At 37.7% G+C, this 24,187-nt stretch overlaps 1 protein-coding gene across 2 annotated transcripts in view; it reads right to left on the bottom strand.

Moving 5' to 3' along the window:
• MPPED1 (metallophosphoesterase domain containing 1) overlaps positions 1-24,187 on the bottom strand; it is a 74,058-nt gene that overhangs the window by 45,548 nt on the left and 4,323 nt on the right. For both annotated transcript variants that reach the window (XM_024213904.1, XM_024213894.2), the window contains exons 2-3: positions 13,958-14,222; positions 8,843-9,024 (exon numbers count right to left, since the gene is read on the bottom strand). In XM_024213904.1, coding sequence (XP_024069672.1) covers positions 8,843-9,024; positions 13,958-14,109 — 334 coding nt within the window. In that variant the 5' untranslated portion in view covers positions 14,110-14,222. The remainder of the gene's footprint in view (positions 1-8,842; positions 9,025-13,957; positions 14,223-24,187) is intronic.

Genomic DNA, 24,187 nt, shown 5'->3' with positions numbered 1-24,187 from the left:
ATGTACTCTCTCTTTAACAGAATAACTCCACTGCAGAGAAGCAATTTAATAGGAAGAAATTATACATTCTACTGAGTGCAGTAAAAGTTTCTCGTTTTTAAAAACATTGGTATTAGTGTTTGGCTCTGCTAGCAGGGAAGCAGCAGACCTGGGATGGAAAAGGAGCTAGCTGTGTGTGTGTGTGCAAACAAATCTGAGACCATATACTGCTCTCATGGGAATTCTGCATATGGATCCAGTACAAAATATAGCTCCCATTGAGCGTATACGGCATATGAGAGCACATAAGAAACAGATATGCCATTCAGGAATGCCATAACGTAACATACACCACACGTCCGGTGTGACTTACAGACGTATTTAATGCTAAAGGAAAAGAAGGAAGTCTGGAATTTTGGGAAATTATATATTCTTATGACTGCTTATTCTGGTCTGCAAAACTCTCAAAGACTCCCCCTAAAATGCACATGTGTAGCTGCCCCCTGCTGGAAAACACAATATACTGTGCAGGGAAAATTCTAGCTAGAATTGGTAGCAAAATTTTAGGCTATGTCTACAGTACATCCTATGTCAGCATAATTTATGTCGCTCAGGGGGGTGAATAAACCACCCCCCAGAGCAACATAAGTTACACTGGCATAAGTGCTCGTGCACACAGCGCTATGTCAGTGGAAGAGCTTCTCCTGCTGACCTAGTTTCTGCTGCTCGCGGAGGTGGTTTTTTTATGCCAATGGGGAGAGCGCTCTTCCGTCAGCATAGAGCGTCTTCACCACATAAGCTGCAGCAGCACGGCTATATTGGTTCAGCTGCGCTGCTGCAGTGCTATAAGTATAAACATGGCCTTTATCAAAATGGTTTTCCATCTGAAAATACTGTTTCAATTAAACCAATTTTTTGTATGAAATCATATTAATTTCTGACAAATTTCCCAATGGGGAAAAATGTCAGAAAAATTCAAAATTTTGTTTTGAAATGAAAATTTTAAGTTTTTCTGAAATGAAATTTTCAAAACAATTTTTTTCAGAATTTTCTGTTCACTAAATATCCACAATATTTGGTTTTAATCAAATTTGGAATTAAAACAAATTTCAAAATGTTGAAATTTTGTGAAAAATGGAAATTTTGAATTTCAAACAGTTCTAATTTCAGCTACTGGGCTCTGGAGCACCTTCTCCCCAAGCAACTTCCAGGGCCTCCCACCCTGGGAGGTGGGGCTCAATGCTTCCTTTTTCCCCAGCCACTTGCAATGCTACTGGTTGAAGGTGGGGATGAGAACTCAACAGTTCTCTATTCCCCTCCTCCCCTCTCTTTACCTCCCCGTTTTTCTCATTTCCTCCCTCCCCCCGCACACACAAAAATATGTTGGAGGAACACTGGCTTGGACCTAAGCCAAGCAGTTTCTATAAGAGAAGAACTTTTTATAAATAGATATCACCACAAACTCTCCTATTAGACTATGGGGACTTGGTACTTAAAAATCTGGGTGATCATATTTGATTCATGTGTAGCTGAAAAAACTGTCACCTCCCCTCAACCCCCAAATTACCTTTACATATTGTCTCAAGTAAATACACATTTTTTCCAGTTCTGGCAAACGTTCATCAAAAAGTATCTTATTCTTTGTTCACTTAGTGCAAAAAAATTATAATAGCTTTCGTAATAGAATAGAACCTTACGGTTATGAAAACTTTGGGAATGGAGGTTGTTCGTAACTGTGAAATGTTCGTAACTCTGAACAAAACGTTATGGTTGTTCTTTCAGAAGTTTATAACTGAACATTGACTTAATACAGCTTTGAAACTTTACTATGCAGAAGAAAAATGCTGCTTTTAACCATCTCAATTTAGGTGAAACAAGCTCAGAAAGTTTCCTTACCTTGTCAAATCTTTTTTAAACGTTCCCTTTTTTTAATAGTTTACAATTAATGCAGTACTATACTGTATTTGCTTTTTTTTTTTTTTTTTTTTGGTCTCTGCTGGTGCCTGATTATGTACTTCCGGTTCCAAATGGCGTGTGTGGTTGACCGGTCAGTTCATAACTCTGGTGTTCGTAACTCTGAGGTTCTATTGTATGTGTGTGTATATATATTTGATTAATAATATTTTTGTTTTTCTTTCATTACAGTAGATTACTAATTATGGAAATCAACTGAACATCTAATTTTTTATGGGCCAATACAAAATTATTATAGCAATTCCCAATTTTCAAACCACAGTGGGCCCCTTTTATAGGGAAGATAATTTTTAAAGAATTACCTGAAGTGCTGGTTCACTGTCACTTGAAAAACAGACTGCAAATACTAAAAAACCCTGGGACTTTCATTTTCTAATTCACTGTCTCAGAGTTATCTGTAAATGGACTTTGTATGTATTTAAAGGTGAATCATCCTTTGGCAATGCTTTTTTCTTCTTAAATTAGATAAAATTGCAAATAATCCAAAAGCAAATGCATAGCTTTTATACTCCAGACTTCTCTTGTACTAAAAAGTTAGGAGTCTTTACCATTTATCCACTTTATTTAACAAAACACACAGACTTACAATTGCATCCCCATGCAACTTCAACAAGATATATGCAAACTCCTAACAGCAGCTGTGCTTTGCTTGTCTCTGGGTATTGTGCTAAGCAGAATTTTTAGTATTCTCTAAAAGCAGTGACAATCATACAAATGCCCACTTAATGTTCCCCCCTCTCATTTCAACCTTTTAGAATACAGCAGTGAGTGATATAGTAAAAAGACTGTATAACAGTCTCAGATTGCTTTTTTAGCATCTCTTTGACAGTTCTGTGTTTAAACACTTGGCTGATGTCTGGGAAATTTACATTAACATACTTTTTTGTATGGTGTATAATCTTGAATAACATTGTAAATCAACACTCCTCCTTAAGTCATTTGTAAACTGTTAGATCTAGCCATTTCTGCAACATAAAAGTCAGCAATTAAATCAAACACTAAAATAACAAATAAATACAATATTTTTCACCGCTACATTTGCAAATTGGGATTTCTTTAAATACATAGATATAGATAAATAAAACTAGGAACATGTTAGAAAAAAAATCTGCTAATATTCAAGCATATATACCAGGATACTCTGTTACATGTACGGTAATTGAACAAATTTATTTCTAAAGGAAAATGGACTGCGTTCCAGCCTAGGACCTTCATTTGCAGATCCTTGGTTCCTGCTTTAAACCATCTCTGCCTATGCAGAACCAATGCACTGCCCTCCTGTGTACAGGAGTCATTGTGCAGCATAGTTCAGCCCCTAAGCCACTGGATGAATTTTACTCTGTAAGAGTATTCTCTTTATATTTAAGCTACAGTATGAAATTCTATTCCCGATTCTACCTTTAAAAACAATTCTTAAAAATTCTTAATGGAGATGAAAAAATTCTACAGTACGTTTTTTTTTTTTTTACCTTTTAAAATAACATATATATCTGAGGGACAATGAAAGGACAGGACATAGAGAACTGTATAAAAAAGTAACAGTAAAAATCACTTCACACTTACTACAAGGATTTCATCACAATTTGATACTGACTCCAATTCCGATCCTGCAAAATAATCCCCCGTGTCCCCAAGTGCTCATCTTCTCAATGGGAAGACTATAAAAGGGTGGGTACTATGTCAGTATATGCACACCACTAATAATAATGTTTTATGTTTGTGTATAATGATTTATGGTATATGTTCAAAGCAGTGTACAAATAGTCACTAATTAACATCTCTGTGTGGCATGTGGCTAGGTATTATTGTCCCTATTTTAGGAAGGGGAACAAGACAGAGGCTGTGATTTTCAAAGGTGTCTAACGGAGTTAGGTGCCCAGTTCCTACAGGATGGGATTTGGGTGCCTAGCTCCCTTAGTGAAAATTCTAGCCAAAGGTCACAGCCATGTCAGAATTAGATTCTGGACCTCTTGCCTCCCAATCCTGCCTTTGTGTCTCCAGACCCCACTGCCTTCATGGAAAACTCCACTAAAGCCAACAGAGTTAAACACCGGAGTAAAACGTGTGACTCCAGACTCAGACCCAGTGTTTGTAATAACAGAACTAATTTTTAGACAAAAGGTGGGGGGAAGCCATGCCATTGGGGTATTATGGAAATAGGAGTCATTCTGCAGTTCCTAGAACAGGAGGAATCATAATTTTGACTTTAGCAATACCACCGCTGTAGAATGCACACTGACCCACATTTCAAACTGCTGTGGTACAAATGGCCCTAAGTTGGTGCAGGCAGCCTTGGGAAGATGATCAGGTGTAATGGGGGAGATCCTCTAGTATAGCAGCACCTACATCATAGGCTCCCCGCTGCCAGCTCAGGAGGCGTGGGTGGAAGAAGGTGATATAGCTCAGCTTCCTTACCCTTTGGTGATCCCCAGCTGCCTTGTTGGCCCTTGAGGCTATTGGCAGCCAGTGTAATTTACAGAAGTCCTCAGGCTGCCCTAAATTAGGCCAGAGGACTGGCCCAGCACAGACAGCCCAGAATTGTGAGAGACTATAAATTCATCTTTGCACCCTTCTCTCCTGACCTACGCTGTGTGCTCCTCAGTTGTAGCCAAGGATCTGGGACACTGTATGTTAAAGAAGTGCAATGAAAACCAACTTTTTTTTTTTTTTGTATGCCTAGTCTTTTTAAAATGACATCTGTTCTAAATCCCTATACAGCTCAGTGTTTCTCACTGCATTTCCAAAGCCATTCTTTTGTAAATAGATAATTAGTACTTAAACACCCCTTTCAAGGGGTTTCTACATTAACATAAAAATAGTATAATTACTGATGGTCAAAATGGCAAGACTACACTTTGTAAATTCTAATTTCTTTTGCTGCTCAGAAGGATGAATTTTTTTCTTCTTTGCCACCATTTTACACTGTCTTAAATATGAATATTATTGCACCCTAAAATATACAATACCTGTTAAAACAAGAAGGAAAATATCTACCGTCACTGCAGAAGATTCCATTTTAGAAAGGACCTGAAACTAAGATTGTTTTCTTTGATGAAGATTTGTATCTTAAAATAGGGATACTGACTGTTGATCAAAATTAGCTGATTTTTATATAAACAGCAATGCTATAACAATCATAAACTGTGTGTATTTACAGCAACGTAGAATACTGGTATAATTCTGTTAGTTTTGGAATGAAAATGCCTATTTTATTTTCAGGTTACTTCAATTTTCGGAGGGAAAAATTTGACCCTTTGTGGTGAAATTTCATTTGGCAAATCACAGCCCTGAAGTGAATTTGTGTTGAGAAGTTTGATAAAATTCTGCTTCTCCATTTTTGCAATTTGAAAATAGGAATAAAATGGTGGTTGTCACTAATTAAATGTTCCAGGTGTGTTTCATTTTTGCACTGTAACTCTAAGCCAGCTTTATTTCAAATTTGGCATGAACTTACTCCTCAAAGAAGAATGCCTTTGACACATTTGAGGAAATTTCATTCAGAAATAATGAAGCTAGGAACATTAGAAAATGTGCAGCACAATTAAGTAATCTTCTAAGTCTACACACAAGAGTACAATGCTCCACATACACACTCACACAAGTGGGTGTAGAACTGGAGTGTCAGATTGAATATTTAGCTCAAATGTCATTAGTGTAACTCAGAGCCATGTTGTGCTCTAGGGCCTTGGCGTACATAACATTTGGAAATATTCATGCAGGCTGGAGCAAAGGGAAGCACAAAGGCTGCTGAACCACACAGATCTTTTCCAATACCATCATTAAAGAATGTATGGAGGTGGGGGGGAGGGGAGTTGCATGTATAATTTGATGGCTGCACTAGGGCAGAGACAATGTTTTTTGTGTTTGTTCTATAAAGCACCTCATGCATTTTTGGGTGCCAGATAAAAATAAATTAATAAAATAAAAATAGTAAGAGGACTGAGTGCAGGGGATAACCACAGCACAGCGTGTCCCTAGTATTCAAGGATAAGATCCAACTTAACCATCCTGCATTATATATTGATGAATAATATCTAGGCAGAAGGGCTCTGGATTATTTTCAAATGCTTAAAGTGACGTCAGTATGTGGGGCACATTGAAAATCTAGCATATGCTCAAGTTCTCTTCCAACCCATTCCTTATGACAGCATCCGAAGGCTCAATGGTCTTGTGACCCATCTACACCATCTACTTCACCATCTACTTCAAATTTGGAACCTTCTGAAATACCAAATGCACTTTGGGCTCAGAGTGTTTCATGAAAAATGAGCTCACGGAAGACTGGGACAAAGAGAGGAAAATAACAGAGGTTACAGTATCAGAAAAAGAAAAAAAACAGGCTTGAAGAAAGAGAGAAAGGGCTTTAGATCTGCCCTATTTTGCATAGCACTTAAGCACATGTTCAACTTTAAACATTAGCTTAAGTTCTATTAAAGTCAGCACTTTTAAAGTAAAATATATTTGACATCAAAGACAGGGAGTCTGAATTTGATGTGGAGAAGAAGGAAAATGGAGAAGCAGACACAGAATTTGGTCAGGTGACCTCGGAAAGGTTGAGAGGAGAATATAGGCAGAAATCGAAATGCCGGGGATCCAAAGGAGTATGAGAGAAGAGGAAATCAAAGAGTGGCAGCCAGCATCGCACACAAGAAACGTGGACATAACGAGAAGGTGGGACATGGAGCTGTAGGTTGAAAAGCAGGTGAGCAAGGGAAGGCTTTCTAAGGATAGAGGAAACTGTTGTATGTTTGAAGGCTGAGATTGACAGAGCCAAAATAGAGAGAATGAAGATAAAGGGAGAGCTGAGACTAGGATGAAGGAGAGAATGCAGTCTGGGAGGGAGCAGGAAAGGATGTGAAAGATCCTAGGCAAAGAGGGAAGAGGAGGAGAAGGAGCTGGCTGAGGAAAGGAAGAGGCTCTAATAGTTCTAGATGCATTAGTCAATAAGGAAGGCAAAGTACAGCAGGTTTTCAAAGAAGATGGATGAGTTTTTATTTTATTTAAATTAAACACATAAAAACACCCACCTATTCAAATGCTCTAGACACCTTGACAGAGATTTAAAATATAAATCCAGAAAATATAATATATAAACCCAGTCCCTTCAACAACAAACAACTATCATAAGCATAACAAGCAAAACATTCTCATCCCAGACTACACAAATGTGCACCGCTCCTTAAGAATCCTGCCTCTCCCACCCCCCAAAAGGCCCTATAGCTTGAAATCCAACGCCCCACACACCTCAATCCTCTCCAAGTGACCATTCAGAGAGATCAGTTTGGCAGCAAGCCTTAAGGATCAGCAAATTCTCAGACTATTTTGGAGCAAGGAGAAAAACAATTCCATTCACAAGGCCATCATGAAGAAGGCCGTGCCAGACTCCCTCACCTATAACCTATAAATTGAGGGGATTTCAGTTTGAGGACTTCTGCTGTTCCCAGCAGGGGCAGTATCATGTAGGAGGCCAGGTAGTCTGTCAGGTAGACAGGAGCTCAGCAGCAACTCAGACATGCAGTCCCTTTCCCTGCTGACTAACAATGCTCTAATATCGCTTCCCTTCCACACTACTGGGTAAATATTGATTTTGTGTATAACAGATAACCATGGGGTTTGGAACAGTTTTTGTGCACTAATGTTTGTACATTATTGCAATATAGTGTGAAGACTCAGAGTGAAATTGAACATTGCTTAGTGTTGTAAGAGTGTCCTATTGTCCTGTAATGCCTGGGCACAAAAAGATTGAGTGGAAGGTACTGTTACAGATTTCACTGAAAATGACAATGCTTTTGTGTGTGTGTTTCCACCTTAATGCATTGTAACTTTTTTTCTTAATTATTTTATGTTGGGCATATTATTGGGCTTGCAGAGTCAAATCAATATTTATTAGCATGAGTCTTCCAAAATTAGGGTAAAGGCTTGCTTGTAAATATTTTTGTGAACTAGAAAGGCCTGACATTTTTCTTATTGCATCTCAGTCTCCATGCTTCTGACAGCTTTGTGCTGCTCCTAGCCAATTCCACACTGGGAAATGCCATAGCACGTAGCTAAGAAGACAGGAAAACACAGGAAAATATAAATTAAAGAAAAAAGCCCAGTCCCTTAAAATGTGTACTTCATGCAGAAGTTTTTTTAAAGCCACTCAACGGATCTGCACATTTTTTGATAATCAGAAACAAAAATCTGTGTTTATGCTATATCCGGGCACCAGCACAGCAGGAACACAGACCATGATTTTTCTCTGGAAGCAGCGTACTCTTTCCAATTTCCACTGTAATTTTCTTTTTTTTAACCACATACATAACACTGTAGAAGTGCATGTAAATCACCACTTGCCTGCCCAGTGGAACAGAATTTCAGCTATCAATGCCAACAGTTGCCTACAGAAGGCATCTACATCTGGTCTTCCACATCCAAGACAGCAACCACAGACACGCGTTTTGCTTTGTTTGGAATTCATCGCTGCGGTGCAGCTGAGCCTCAGATAGAAAAACTATCAGCCTCCAGGGTTAAACAGACAAATGCTTTTCTCACCACAACTTTTTATGGGGAGGGAAAGCCATAACAATGTCTGTAAGAGTTCTTATGCAAATCATAAAAGGCCCAGTGACTTAAATATCAGCTAATGCCAAAAGTTGCTTATTGTACCTTTTCCCCCTCTTAAGAGCAGAAAGGCAGAATGGATGAATGATCACATGAATCTCATTTGCTCAGCTGGAAAGAACACAATATTTTTAAAAATCCAAATTCTAAATGTTGCCATTCAAACATAAAGCTAAATTAATATTAATCATTCCTACGTGCACAATGTTTTACTAGGAGGCAGAGAGAGTTGGTACATTCATTAAATCACGTTTACTTCCGAAATGGCATGTAATCTGATACTTACCTAACCATTCATTGAATTTTTTAACTTCACTAGGAAGTCCCAGTTCAGTGAAGTCACCAGCATGTATTAAAACATCTCCATAGGGCATTTGGATTGGATCAGTTCTTGAGTGAGTGTCAGAAATACAGACAAATCGGGTATATCCTGGAGGTTTGGGGGCATCATGGGGCACAGGATCCACCCTATGGGAAATGCATTATGAGAAGGTTATGAAATAGAGTTGACTACATAACCTTTTTAGTATTTACTTTGCAACTCCAATACAATTTTCATTGTTACTAAAAATGACGTATTCTGGATCTGTGTGGCGAAGAAACTCACAGAATTAATAGGAGGTGTAAGAAGAAACTCACAGAATTAATAGGAGGTGTAAGAATTTTGGAGTTCACATCATAGAGCTTTCAATATTGGCTGGGTAGATGTATTAGTTTAAAGGGATTATGGAAAAGGGATTGTTTCAATGTTGTTGTCATATTTCAGACACTTACAAATAAAACAAAGGCATTTCCAATTTCAAAATAAGAATACCATCCTGTGTTCATTGTTTAAATAAGATTGCACGCTATACTGAGAGAAGCATTTTATCACATATATAAATACATTTAAATGCATTTTCCTAATCATATTTTTTCTGCAGGTTATAAAATTCCAACAAATTTAATTAACACATTTTTGGAGATATGGTTCAGTGTGTTAATGCACCGGCAGATAAGAACTTTACTGACAGCTGCTGCAAATGCACATTCTAACCTTACTATTGTCAGGACAATTGTGGTAACTTTCTGGGCTTAATTATACTAAGTAAATCAGATGCAGTAAGGGGTGCTGCTGCATTGTATAGTGCCCAATTTCAAGACTCCAACATGAGGAAAAGAAATGATCTGACCCACTTTTATGAAGCTTCCTCATGATTTAGGTAAGGAAGGCAGAGAAAACAAATCTGCTGCATGAGATATACTTATTTGCAACTCATTAAATTCCTTCACCCTCAACACATTTCATTACAATATATAGAAGTATGTATGTGTAAGTGTACCATAGCTGCAATTTCAGTGGGGGTAATTTTGGTGGGAAAAAAACAGAAAAACAGAAATCCAAGAACCTTATTAATATCAGTAAAATCTCAGACAGAATTATAGTTTTATATGAACAATTTAGTTTGTAAACATTTGTCTTTAAATGACTCAGAACATTAATTTAGTTTATTGTTATGTATAATTTGGATCTTTCCCCATCTGATCTGCTTCTCTTCTGGCTCAATTTTAAAAATTTAATTAGGAAAAAATAAAGTTATAGATCTTTATTATTATTAATGCTAACACTTTGGTGTTTATGGGGAAAGCTTTCAGAGGACCTCAAATTGTTTAACAAACGTAAGTTAATCTTCACAACATGGGACAGATAAGAATTATATCCATTTTACAGACGAGCAAACTGAGGGATGGATGTTAAGTGAGCTGATAAGTTCATGTTGTCAGTGGTAGACATTTGTGAGACAACCAGGAATAGAGTCCTGTTCAAATCATTAAACAACACTTACAAAAATTCTCATTTTACCATTTGATAAAACACATTAAAAAGCTAATGTATGTAGATATTCTCTTTGTTATACTATTTTTCTATACTTTTCTGGGAGGGTGTATGTCTTTTTAAAAATCATTACATCTATGGGCAGGTTCTAGCAAAAGTCATAACTTTTCAAAAGTTTTTTTTTTTTTTACTTTACTAAATCCAGGGAGTAATAACTATTTAATTTGAGTGCTGTACAGCAGGAAGTATTAAGCCCAAGCTTCCTAAAGTTTCACACCTTTTGTCAATTTTTCAACAGCCAGAAGCAAGGCCAAAAGTTGGATCATGAAACAAGCACAAAAGCAGAAACTTGAGGTCTTACATCCCTGACTTCCAAACTTTTGCTCTCCCCATCCCTAACTCCACAATATGGGCATCTCTCCGTTATGCAATTTAAAATTATGGATACTTCTCAACTGCAGAAGAAGGTAGCCAGAAAAATAATGTACTTCCCCAGGGTTTTCATGTATTTGTACAAGATAAATAAAATGCGCTGATCTGAATTTACATTGCTGAGTTTTCAGTGTAGCTCATAAAGTGTATCCCTTAAATATGCCTCTTCCTGCTCACCTATCACTGAAACAAAGCCAAGGGCAGCAGTAACTTGTGCATCAAATAGTAACATAAATTTCACATGGTCCTCCTCTGGAGTTGAATGAAAACACAACAGACTTACAATGGCAATGTATGCAGCACACAATACATATGCTTTTCCTTATGCACAATTTAGAACTTTATTTTGTGGGAAGCATTTTCCTGATTCACACTGGTCAGCCAAGGTATGTATTGCTTTAAAACCTTGTACAAAGGGCCAAAAAATGTATTGGGTATAAATAAATATGATAAATAAATGAAATGCAGATCACAGTGTCACAGAAATATGCACATATTAAGAATGAGTGGATTGCTTTTGCAGTACAACAGTGCAAAAGTGTGTCAGGTTTCACATAAACACATTTAATTGTACTGTAGGACACAATTTCTTAAGGCCTGAGACTGATGTCCTTGAGTAGAACCTGACTCCCTGAGTAGCCCCACTGCTGTCCAATGAACTGCTTGCGCTGTGAGTAACGGAAAAAGAAGAATGAGGACCTTATGGTCTGTTATTTTTTAAAAATAACATATAAACTTGCATATAAATTGAAAAGCAAAGCTAAAATTTCAGGCCAATACTGGAGGTTGGTATATACACAGGGCTTCAATGGGGTTTCATACAGGAGCAGAGGTTTGCCTGCATACAGCCAGGATCAAGACCTTAATCTTCAGGGGACAACTGTCATGATTTATGTCTTCTACAGCTCTGATTGCACTATCAGTGCTTATCAAACAGTAGATGACAATTATCATAATAATAAAATACATTTGCCAACTGTGGCAACCCAAAGCACCTCGCAACAGAGGAACAGGAAAGACAAAGATGGAGCCAGGAAAATGCTGTGAGAGGTTGAGAATACTCCTGGATGGTGCAGTTAAGGTAAGAAAGGGAGTGCAAGACAGTACTGAGGACCAGAAAAACCATGTACTAGCTGTAAGCCTTTGGAGGAGAGCCAAAAGCACTGAGGAGAAAAGCATTAGGGGGTGAGTAAGTTTATATGAGGTTTATTCATTATTATTTGCATCACTAAACTAGGGATTTTGCAAGCATATAATTCACCAATAGGGTGAAATCCTGGCCCTGCTGAAGTCAATGGAGCAGCTACTATTGACTTCAATGGGGCCAGGGAATAAAGGGGATGCAAGATTACATTTCTCACCATTCTGTAAATTTGTAAAAGCCAAGAACAATATCAATACTATAGATATTCACAAAAATTCTTCAAGATTTCTAGTGTCTAGACAAATAGTTGGTCAAACTACTCTTATGAATATTATTTGTTACAACTTAGCCCATTTTCTGGTTTGCATGAATGTTTTTCAAATTCATTAATTATTCATGAGTGTTGAACACTTTTGGGGAACAATTTTCAGAGAATAGCTTGTTTGTGAACTGCTCCCTTTAGAGTATTCACTGTGTTGTGTGGTGGATCACCAAAGTCACATGCTATTGTATTCACTCACTGGCTGGGTGACTGCAACATTAAACAAGAGATAATGAGTAGCAAATGGCTAATAATGAATAACTAATTTCCAACCCAAATTTTGTGATGAAAACCCATACATGCAACTTTTGGGATTGGCAAACGTATTCATGAATGCCCAGCGGCTGTCTGAATACTCACAAATAATGAATAATATGCCCCACAAATCTCAGAGATCTGAACTTGGCACTTCTATTTGCCAAAATATTTGTGAATCAATTTTTTATTTGTTTGTTTTCTGTTACCATTTGCCAGCTCTGCAAACAAAAGATGTTCCCTGATGCAGATATTATATTTGTTTTATTCATTATTTGTATTGGGACACTACCTAAAAGCCCCAACTAGGGGTCAGGACCCTATTGTAATTGGCATATATAACGAAAACCTGCTCCAGAGAGTGTTATTTACACATTCAAACTCCGCCCACATGCAGGCATGTGTCCACATTAGCCTTTAGGTTTCCTTTCTATGGTGTACAATTTGTACCACAATTTGCATGTAAAATATCACTGAAAAGATACATACCATCCACTCACGTTTTTTTTTAAATGAATCATTTCCTATGTTTAGAAATTACCAAAATGTATTAAATGTAGTGGATGAAAGTAAGCCAATTTATTCAGTCCTGCTAAAGTAAAAAGTTGTTTTTTTTTTAAATGAAAATCAGTTCTCTGATCAAAATATAAGATTGATTCTCTTTTTAAAGAATAGAATAAAATATGTTACATTTTGATTTCCTATAAAATATTTTGCAATGGATTTATATACTTAATTTACTTGTAATTGCTTAACAGTTTTGCTCTTCCTTCTGGCTCTCAACTTTATGGCAGGTTTCATTTTGTAATTATGATCCTACACTTGACATTAAAAGTAAATCACCATTTAGAGCAGTTAACTTTACTGATGTCATCATTACATATAAAAAGTCAAAAACAAACACATTATTTTAATTACTCTTTAAGCACTCTATATCTTTCACACGCTGGTATTAAAGTAGGTTGTTGGATGGGTACCCACACTATTTTATTTGTTGCTGTCGTTTTTATTTTGTAGTACAAAGCAGTAGTATAGCTAACCAAACAACAGGAGAATGTTTATTCTGAATACAGTCTTGGTATTTCAACAGCTATTTACACGTGATGCAAGTTGAGAATACGAGTTCACAAAGCTGATTAATGCTTCTGTGGAAAATATTATTTATATGAAACCTCTAAGATTAATTACATTGCTTGTTGTTGTTTTCTTTTTATAAAGACCAAATTGTGCTAGCACAGTCATTCCTCTTCTATCCTTTAAAAAAGTACCTATGCTTCCCCAATGGACTGAATTGTATCAGTAATTATTATTAGAAAGACAGCAAAACATTGTTCTCTGAATTATTTCTGACTGGTCCATCAAATACCACATTGACAAGGCAATAACAATTCTGAAGGCTGTGTTAGAGCAATAACAAAACTATAATACTTACATTTGCACATGTGGGGGCTGAAAGCGTCCCTGGTTAATGTTGTAGAACGTGAACGCCTGTGTGGGGTTTGAGCTGTACTCATCCACTTCAATTATGAGTCTACTGTGTTGATGCCTTCTAGCGGCCATAATGTGCGACTGGGCGAAAGCCATGCTTGCGCTGTGTAGTACAGCTTTTTCAGATAATCATCTGTGCTATCTTTCTACATCGACAGAAGAAGACCATGTCGTCTCCTTACCTCATCAACGTGCTCCCCTTCTGAAACCTAAAAGCAGATTGAAGAGATGGAGCATAACTGTTTGACAGTTAATCTGTTTTGGGTTTGCTCTATTTAATGTCAGATGAAGATTTAAAGGGGGTGGGGGAACACTTACAGCTCAAAGAACTCATTACAAACCTTTCCAACTCAGTAATTTGATGAATATATTGTAGTCTGAATTTGGAGGGGAGGGACACTTGCAAAAGAACACATGGCGCAACATGTTCAAATAGTTAAGGCTTTTAAACACAAATCTAGCACCATGCAGTATTGGTATGTCATTTTTAAGGTTTTGTCAACACAATTATTTACTCCCCCCGCCATTGTATTACTGAATATTTATATCATAGCCCTTCAAAAATGTTCAATTGACTGTCTCTGAATGACTAAAGTGCAAACACATTTTTAAGTTCACTAAAAAACACCAGTTTAAGGCCTGTTTTTTCAGTAGTGCTGTGGCATTCATGAAAGGTATGTGTTGTCAAGTGATGCTCCCTTGAGACTAAGAAACAGGTATCAAAATGGGTTTCCCATTCACATTTTATTATATTATGCCTGGCTTTGTAATATTTTTTAAAGAGCCTCCTAGTGCAGATATGAAAGCTCAAAGTGCTACTGCTCCACCTATCACACCTCATATCCTACTGTGAGGTAGTTTAGGCCCAAAATAGAGGATTCATTGGAAAATGGGCGGTTTCACAGCCTTATACCAATAAAAATGTTTTCATTAAGTTTTAAAAAGAAAATCAGTTGAAACCATTTTGGATACTCCTCACAATGTATCCAACCCTAAAACAACAGCAGTGATTGTTTGGGAAGTGAAACTGACTGACTGAAATGCTAAAAGTAACCACTGAAAATAGCAGAAAGTAAATTAGATTAGATTTTTGTCCGTTCCCCTTCCCCCCCCCACCCCCCGTTTTAATAAACTATTTCATTATTGGCAATAAAAGTAAGGCTCTTTTATGAGATTTAGTTTTTGTTTACTTATTGAAAAAATGCTTTGCTTCAAAGGAACTAATTTTACAAATATTCACATTAGAAAATAGTTATTCACTGAATACATACAGTCTCTGGGCAGTGGTACTGAAAGTATCTCACAGACATGGTCACTGTATCTCAGTTCCACTCTGATGGGACCACCTCCAAACATGATGGGAATGCAGTTCATGGTCTGTAATCACTCAGTCCTTTGCCTAGCTATTAAGACTGGGTGGCAAATCTGGTATTAGTTTTTGTAAGGTGGAAGTTTGTTTTCTGTGAAACTGGGATGAGACCTCTAGTTCATTTCATTACATGGCTGTAAAATGATGACAACTTGCTGTCATTACCAACCTACAGGGACATAGCCTGAGAATTTAAAAAAAGAGCATATTTCTTCTTGACTCCACTAGAAATGCGTGGTAAGGAAATAGTAGAAAAGCAGCCAAGGAAATTTTGGATTTTAAACACTCTCTGATGCTGTGTGCCTGTTATGGAGCAGGCTGCAGAATGGAAGTGTTTGAAAGCAGCAGGAGGGAAGAGATAAATGATCCTTGTAAAAATAATAGAGTACAAATCTTTGCACTTAAGAAATAAGGCCTGATCTACACTTAAAATTTAGGTTGACATAGCTACGTTGCCCAAGAAATGGAAAAATCCACATGCCTAAGCGCCATAGCTATGCTGACCTAACTCCTAGTGTAGATGCAACTAGATCAATGGATGAATGCTACCTGTCACTGTAGGTTGTGTCTACACTATGGGGTTATGGCAGCATAGCTATGCCAGTATAGTCCCAGTAGTATAGATAAGCCCTAAAAGATTAAAATGGCAGATATGAGGTCTTGCCCTAGAAGCACTGTGTGCAAAATGGTGCATTTTCAAAGATGTTCATATGGACCATGTATGTCAAAGTCAGAGATTTTATATTGGACCAGCTGCTCTGAATAAACAGACATCTGTTTGAAGTAAACTAATATAAATGGTGATTTTTAGAATTAAATTCAGCACAGTGAGTAATTTGCAATTCTAAAGTGTCTACAAAAGGGTCTTGCAATACTTTATAAAGCATTAAGTTTCAACAACACCCTGGTGAAGTGTGTAAAAATTTTCCCCATTTTACAAATGACTAATCCAAGGTTACAGTGAGGCTGAGACAAATATTTTCAAGATTCGGAGCCTAAAGTTGGGCTCCTAAATCTATATTTAAGCACCTGCCTGATCCTGAAAATTGCTGAGCATCCAAAAGCTCCACTGACTTCAGTGAGAGCTGCTGGGTGCTCAGAACTTTTGAAAATATGGCTAAATACGCTTCATTTAGGCTCCTATTATTGAAAGTCCTGGCCTGAATGATTTACCTAAGGTCACATAAAGAATCATTGGCAGAACCAGTCCTAGAAGCCAGGAATCCTCACTCTGAGTTAGATGCTCTAACTACTTCCTCCTCACTGGACAAGGTGGACAATAGCACTTGCTGACTCCACTAACATTCGCTGCTTTTAGTAGAATTCATTACACTTTGTTCCCAAACACTGAGAAAAGTGTACCAAATATACTGCTCTGATGGCACTTCCTGTAGAAGGGTTTTCATAAGTGAGGATCCAGTGTCCTCACACATGGGAAAGCCTATGAATCACAGCACTAAGCCAGCCTGCATGGATGCTAGCCAGAGACACTCAGCATGATGGTCACCCTGAAAACAGGCAGAAAATTAGAAGCCAGCGTGTCTCACTTGAGAAGAAAAAATTGTGTTATCATTGCACTACTGAGCCCTCTACCAAGTGACAGCCATACAATGTCCACCCTGGAGACACATACAAATTGTCCAGGATAGGAAAGGGAACCAAAAAGCTGGATCTTACCCTAAAAATAAAATAGCTAGCAATCACATGAACAACTAGTCCTAAACAGAAATCAGAATAATATAATCACAGTACATAACTAACAATATTAATTCAACAGATGAAGCTACTGTCAGCAACATACACAAATGTCTTTGATCCTTACCTTTCACTCTCTTGATGCCTTGCTGAATAAGTGGCTGGCTGGCTGCTAACATTCTTGGTGACTGATAGAACAAGCTGTCTCCCTCTAGCCTGACTGCTATCCAAACTGACACTAGTCACTCCCCTTTATTTTCCTTTACAACATTCCTTAAGATTTTTTAAAAATAATTTGAATTTTCCCCCATAACCCAAAACAGCGTGTGACATGCAGTAGGAAAATAATTACCTGCAGCTGTACCATGTAAGTTTTAAAATCACATGGCCAACACTACCAACATACAGCACTAAGACTCAAATCCCCACAGCAACAACATGCTAACCACTCTCTTCCCCCAGACTTATGGAGCTATGGGATGGCTGCCAGGGAGATTCAGAGAAATGTAAAAAAGCTTCCATGAATATGAATATTAAAGTAAAAATCACAATCCCGGATGTTAGTTCTTTTTCAATCTCCAACATTTATGATTCTATTAAATGATCTATCCATCTTCTTACCAGTGTAGGAATGTTCTCTGCATAGTTATTTTTCTAGGACTTTATCCAGTTTACTTTTAAATGTCCCCAAAGGTCTGATCCAAAACCACTGTACTAAATGGATGTCTTCCCACTACCTTCAATAGGAATTCCACCACTTCCACTGGGAGATTATTCTGCAATGGGGCTACTCATCTACTTGAAATTAGGCACGTTCTTAAATCCCCCTGCTGAACTGGGGCCTTAGAGAACTCATTGTATGGAGTTTTCCTGATTTTTTTTTTCAGCCCTAAAATTTTCCTTTCTTAATGTCACCCCAATGTTCTCTTGTATAGGTACCAAACAAAATAACTCCAGTCCATCTTTTGCGTGAGTTATCTTGCCTTTGTTTAATTTAACCTTTCTCCTTCACTTTTTCCATTGCAAACCAATATTTCACTTTAATCTCCCTTCCCCCATCCCCACTGTGATTCTGGTTCTGCCTTTTGTTCTTCCTCCAATTCCTATCTTTCCCTGTCCATTGTTCCTCAACTAACTTACTCCATTCTCTGTGCTACAGTCTCCACTAACACCTATTTTTTGTCAGTCCCATGGCAAACATCTGTTTTGAGGCTTTCTCATAACCTTCCCAGCTACTGGACAAGAGCCTGGATCCAAATCCACCATGGCTCAAGTACAGTAGTTGTCATCTTAAATAATACTTAGGTTGTTAAAATAAAATAATATAAGCAGAGGATAGAAATTAAGAAGTAAAAGTGTGAAGAAGAAATGTATTGTGAGATGAGCTTTGCAAATATATGAAAAGTCAATGAGGCAGAGAAACATATGATGGCTATTCCAGATCATAAGAGCTGCAGAGGAGCAGTTGCAGCTCTTGCACCGACAGTAGTGAGGTAATGTGAAGAGCAAGAGAGACAAGGCCAGTGGTAGATGAGTGGGAACAGTGTAGACAGAGAGAAGATATGTGAGGTAGGCTAGAGTTTGTTCATGGAGAGTCTGAAGAACTGGGAATTGGGGATGCAATTGAGAAAGAAAGTGCAGTAGCAAACTGAGAGGAGATTAAGGCATTTCCGTGCAGCTTTAAAATAGTGAAGCCCACATTTTTCAGGGAAAGAGGTGCTTAGAAAAACAATAAATTCCCTTAAAGAAGTATATGAGAGTTTGTGATGGCTAGTACAGTCATACAGTGTGGCTGCTTATGGTGCAAATACATCTTTGATGGAGTAAATAAACTCAATAGTGCTTGGTGGAGAGTTCAAATCTTCCTCTGCACTGCAGGCAAAACTGCTCTCATTGAGTTTCTGTCTCAGGAATAGAAGCAAGTTACGTTAGATGAGGAGGCAAAAACCTTATTTTTTTAAAAATCCAGTGCCACAGAGTGTTCTACAGTAAGGGTGCCAACTATCACAGTAAAACTACTGTAAGATATAGCATTTGGATCCATTATTACAAAATACTCAAGTATGTTTTTGTTTTAAACAAGGGATGGGTTGATGGAGGTAGGCCAGCATTAAAGGAATCTAGTGCTATCAGTAAAGAAACAATTATTTAATGTAATGTGGGAAATGGACTGGATGCTCTAATAGGTTTTCTCTCTAACTTACAATGTTTACATAATCCTGACAAAAACTGGTAAATAGGATCATTTTGCTGCTCTCAGTTCTGCCACCAGGAACTGGATAGATGTTCTTCTAGAAGAAAGTTTGCAATTAAAAACTGTTTCAAAGGATTATGTTCTTTTTTTGTTTGTTTGTTTGCTAAGGAAAATAATGACAAAAATGCTGGCAAATCACAACTACTGAACAGTCTCTTCCGGTTGGTTTGAATTTACCTTAGAATGAGAGCTCAAATGTTCTCAACCTAGTTATGGACTTTAAAACAAAGGTAGCACGATTAAATGACAATTAGATGCTGGTAGCTGTTGAGGCTGATCATGTACAAATGTACTTCTGGAACCATTAGGCTTCAAGTACTCCCTGTGAGCCAGTAGTTTGTTGTATAAATGCATATTTAGGGAACTTTTTAAAATGTACATTTTCTGAACTACGACTATAATGTGTAGCACTGAAATATGCACTTAAAAGTCTACTCTTCCCAATGTGAATGCGTTATGTACCTGCCATTAGTGTCAATGACAGTTAAGAAAGCATGCTGAAAGGAGAATAGATTCCTTGGGGATATTTAAGTTATAATCTGTAGTGTCATTTAAGGTGTTTTCCTCCCCCTGCAAGCTCCCCAAAGACTTCTATGTTATGAATTAGTGATCTAAAAGTTCTATTTAGAAACCTAACCCCGTTTTAGGTACAGAAGCACTACATTAAATGGCACCATTAACTTTTTAAGATGTCAGCTTAGTGCTGCTGAAAGGTGCCAGGGTGACAGCCTTGCAGACTGAAGTCCTCTGCAAGCTACCCTGAACCACCTTTTTTTCTCAAGCCTGCCTGGAGAGACCTGTTCTTGAGGGTAAGAAGGGTAGTTCAGACACCATTCCCATTCATTCTATGACCTCGTTGCTGTAACTGCTAAGAAGGGTGCTAATTATGGTGATTTTTTGTAACATGGATACCTCTCCACTGGGAATGCCACTGAGCAGTCATGAGATGGCACAAAAGTTTTATAGTGTAAAAATTTAGAAATTGCTCTCATCACAGGTTTCACCGTCCTCAATTCTCAATCAGAGCATATACCTTAGGATATAACTGTAGCTATGCTGGCTTAACCCTGTGGTGTAGATGCAGTGTACACCAACAGAAGGGGTGCAGATACACCCTCTCCCCAAGCTATGGTAGCTAGGTCGACAGAAGCATTCTTCCACTGACCTAACTCTATCTACACTGGGGGTTAGGTTGACACAGCTACATCACTCAGAGGTGTGGATTTTTTTACTCCCCTGAGCAACACAGCTATGTCAACCTAAATTTTAATTGTAGGCCAGGCCTTAGACTCAAAGTCCTTTGCTTCAGGAGCATGTCTAACTGAAATAGATCTCTAGCATCCTTCTTTTTAAACGTCACTTCTCACTGGAGGATTTTGATCATTTGTTGGCATGATGTCATCCTCATTATCTAACAGGACTTACCATCTCATCAAGCCCATCATTTGTTTCCACAGATCTGAACTGCTTTGAGTAATGTCTGATTTGTAATGTGGAATAATGTGCTTTGGTGACTCAATGAGACCTCTTTATTTCACTTTAACTGAAACTCTCCCAACTGTTTTTTAAAAATTCAAATTCTTGTCCCCTTACTTAAAACAAACAAAAAAACCTAATATTGTCTTGCTCCTTATAACTACCTGTCATATACTGCATAAAAAAATCCTTTACTGAAATTAATTTTCTTCAAATTAGTTTTCCTCCACTGATCACACATACAAGTAAGTTACTGAACATGTTATTGTCATTATTTTAGTTTTAAAGAGCACTGCAGCAGTTGTTGGGTGAAACTGTCACAAAAAAGATTATATGGATACTGTAAATAGATATAAAAGGAGGAAATAAGATACATTAAAGTCTGTCTCCTTTTTAAACTATGCCTCCTTGCCCACTTCTGCTGAATTTCATCAATGGAAATGTTTTACTTATGGTATGCCACAATTCTGGACAGTCCTGTGGACAGACAGGCACACAAGGAAAGAAGATGAATGCAGTGAGAATACACTGAATATTAAAATACTTCACCTAAGTAATCTAATAGCTATACTGATTTAATACGTTTACCGCTCAAAAACCTTTTAGTATGTATCATTTTGAATTATGACTACATGATGGCACTTTCTAATTTTCTTATTTCAACACCCGCAAAATAGTAGTGCTGGTTCTTCATTTTATAAAAATTTGTTTCATTTTTAAATTATTAACAGTACAACTTACTGGATCATGTCCTGGGATACTTGCTCACTTATTCTTTTCATTCTAAAATACAAATGCAGCACAATAATACTTCTGTTTTCACTTCAGACCCTAAAGAGGCTCTATTTTACAATACATCATGCGCACCCAGTATATCTTGGAGATAAGAATATTACAGTGTTTGCATACACCAATGTACTGAGCAAAGAGAAGATATTTATTGAGACTAAATAAATTATTATAATGCTACATTAGATCTTGACTATATGTATCCAACATATCATACTTGAGTAAAGTATTAAAGTGGCCACATTTTCTTACCGTATAAACCAAGTCCTCTTTCAGAAAAATAAACAGTTTTGGTTTAAGGTTATTTATATTAATCCTAAAATAAATTAGAGGTAGCTAATCTACGTAAGTAAGTCTAGTCAAGAAAATTTTATATACATACATAAAAGCTGCAAAGCTCTTCCATTACTCTTAAGAATCTCTTTTTCCTCTCCTAATGTTCATCAAACTTCATGATATTATTACTGGAAGTTAAGGATACGCATTAAAGAAAAATGATAAACCAAGTCAATACTCAGTTTAAGGAAAAAATAACTGTAAATGTATAAAAGCCATGAAAGCAAGTTAGTGCTGTGATTATTTAATTCTACACTTCACTCTGAAATTTGGGTTTGTCATTTTATCCAGCAACTAAGGTATGTTTAAAAAACAAAATATTTTATATTTGAGAAATTTACAAGTAAGTATTAAAACATACATGCAACAAACTAGTACTTGGAGTGTCTGGTTTAAACTCACAATTGAAAAACTCTGTTCTCAGCCATCCTTTGATAGTTTTCATCCAGACACTGCATCACGTGGGTTATGTTCTGGGGACAATTGGCCAAATCCTGGCCCCTGAACATACATATATGCAATTCCCAATGGGCCAAACCCTGTTTGCCTTATTCACATAAGTAACACAACTGACTTCAGTGGGACTATTTACAAGAGTAAAGAAAGCAGAACCTGTCCCACTAAGTTGTGCACACATATCTCAGGGTAGAATATGGCACCCATTAGCCATTGAAGAGACATTATCTGGTAGTTTCGCCTATCTCCCTCACACTGAAATTAAGGTGGGAGTCTTACAAAGTCTAATATTAATAGAAATGCTATAATTTTTAAGTCTTCAGTTAAATTTGTTTGTATTTAAGCATTCAAATTCGGTGGTGACAACCCAGACACTGCAGCATTATGTTAGTGCAAGAAAATTAGAAAGTAAAACTTACCAGTCTATTTCTGTTGCTCAAAGTGAGTGAAATGCAAAAAAGTAAGAACAAAGTTTAAAATGGGGAAAAGTAAAGTAGAATTTTAAAATGCTCAGGTTAATAACCTAAGGTGCTGGCAGTATTTTTTTTTTTAAATGATCTAAAATGAATCAACAATGCTTTTTTAAAACATAACATTTCTCTGTACTGATAGGTAAAAGATAAGACTGTATTGAAGATAAAGCACACTGCCCTATCAACCATTGAGCCAGGTCATCCCCTCCAGTGGTAAAATCTTTGGAAGGAGGAAATCTCCACAGAGACCCTCTCATATCATCCCTATTAGGAGTGAAAAGACTGGGGTAGCAGAATATGCCTGTAGAAAAAGTCACAGGATCAGCCCCAAACCTGTCAGATCTCCAGGGATCTGCTGGAAGCCACAGCCATCTGTACAAAGACCCTGCATTTACATGGGAGCTGCACTACAGGACTTCTATCAGGGAAAATATATTATGGGCTCAGACCATGTTATCTTCTCCAGGTAGCCTCCTTGGGCTGGACAAAATGTGTATCAGCTTCTGGGCTCCCTCCCCTCTGAACAAACTCCAGATTCACATGGTGCCCTCCATAAGGGCCATGGGAGAGGGGAGGATGCAGAGGCAGCTGAGCCCTCTTGCCTTCCATGTCAGAGAGGGGAGAGCTGTGCAAGGAGGAAACCCTCAGTGCATGCGTCTCAGGAAGCTGAGCTGGGGCACTGATTTCTAATCCTAATACACAAGTGTTATGAAATGAAGCTGAAATTTAGGTGGCTGTTTTGTATATTCCTTATGTACCAACATGGTTGAGTAGGGATCCAATCCCGCAACCCCTTCCTCAAGTGAGGAATGACAAGTCCCACTGAAGTTAATGGGGCTACTCATGTAAGAAAGGACTCTCAAGATCAGGTGCTATATATAAGTCTGAGAAAAGAATTTGTTAGTTTATGGCTGTAGAACCAGTAAGCAGAACTTGTGTGTTTGGGCATCCACTGAACTCACTGGTATTATTATTATTTATTATGTTTATTACAGCACTACCTAGGAACCAACCCAGATCAGGGCCTCATTGTGCTAGGCACTGTACAAACATAGAGCAGTAAACAGTCCCTTCCCCAAAAAGCTTAGTCGGCAATGCCACATTAGTTCTTTTACTTGGGTGGGGGGAAAGGGGAGTGGTTAGGAAGGGATTAGCTGTTACACAGAAGACATGGGAAGGGAGAGGGGTTATAGGGACAGAGCAGGTGAGAAGAAGGAAGGGATGGAAGGTAAGATGGGCAGGCATGGAGTAACACTGAGGTGAAGCAACTGGAGGAGGTTGGACCAAACAGCCAATCATCACAGAGCAGAGAAAATCCTGTCAAAA

Source organism: Terrapene carolina, unplaced genomic scaffold, assembly GCF_002925995.2.
Source record: "Terrapene carolina triunguis isolate 2854851 unplaced genomic scaffold, T_m_triunguis-2.0 Scaffold112, whole genome shotgun sequence".
NCBI classification, from domain to species: Eukaryota; Metazoa; Chordata; order Testudines; family Emydidae; genus Terrapene; species Terrapene triunguis.
Note: the sequence above shows the minus strand (reverse complement) of the source record. Positions and strands in the feature narration are given on the sequence as shown.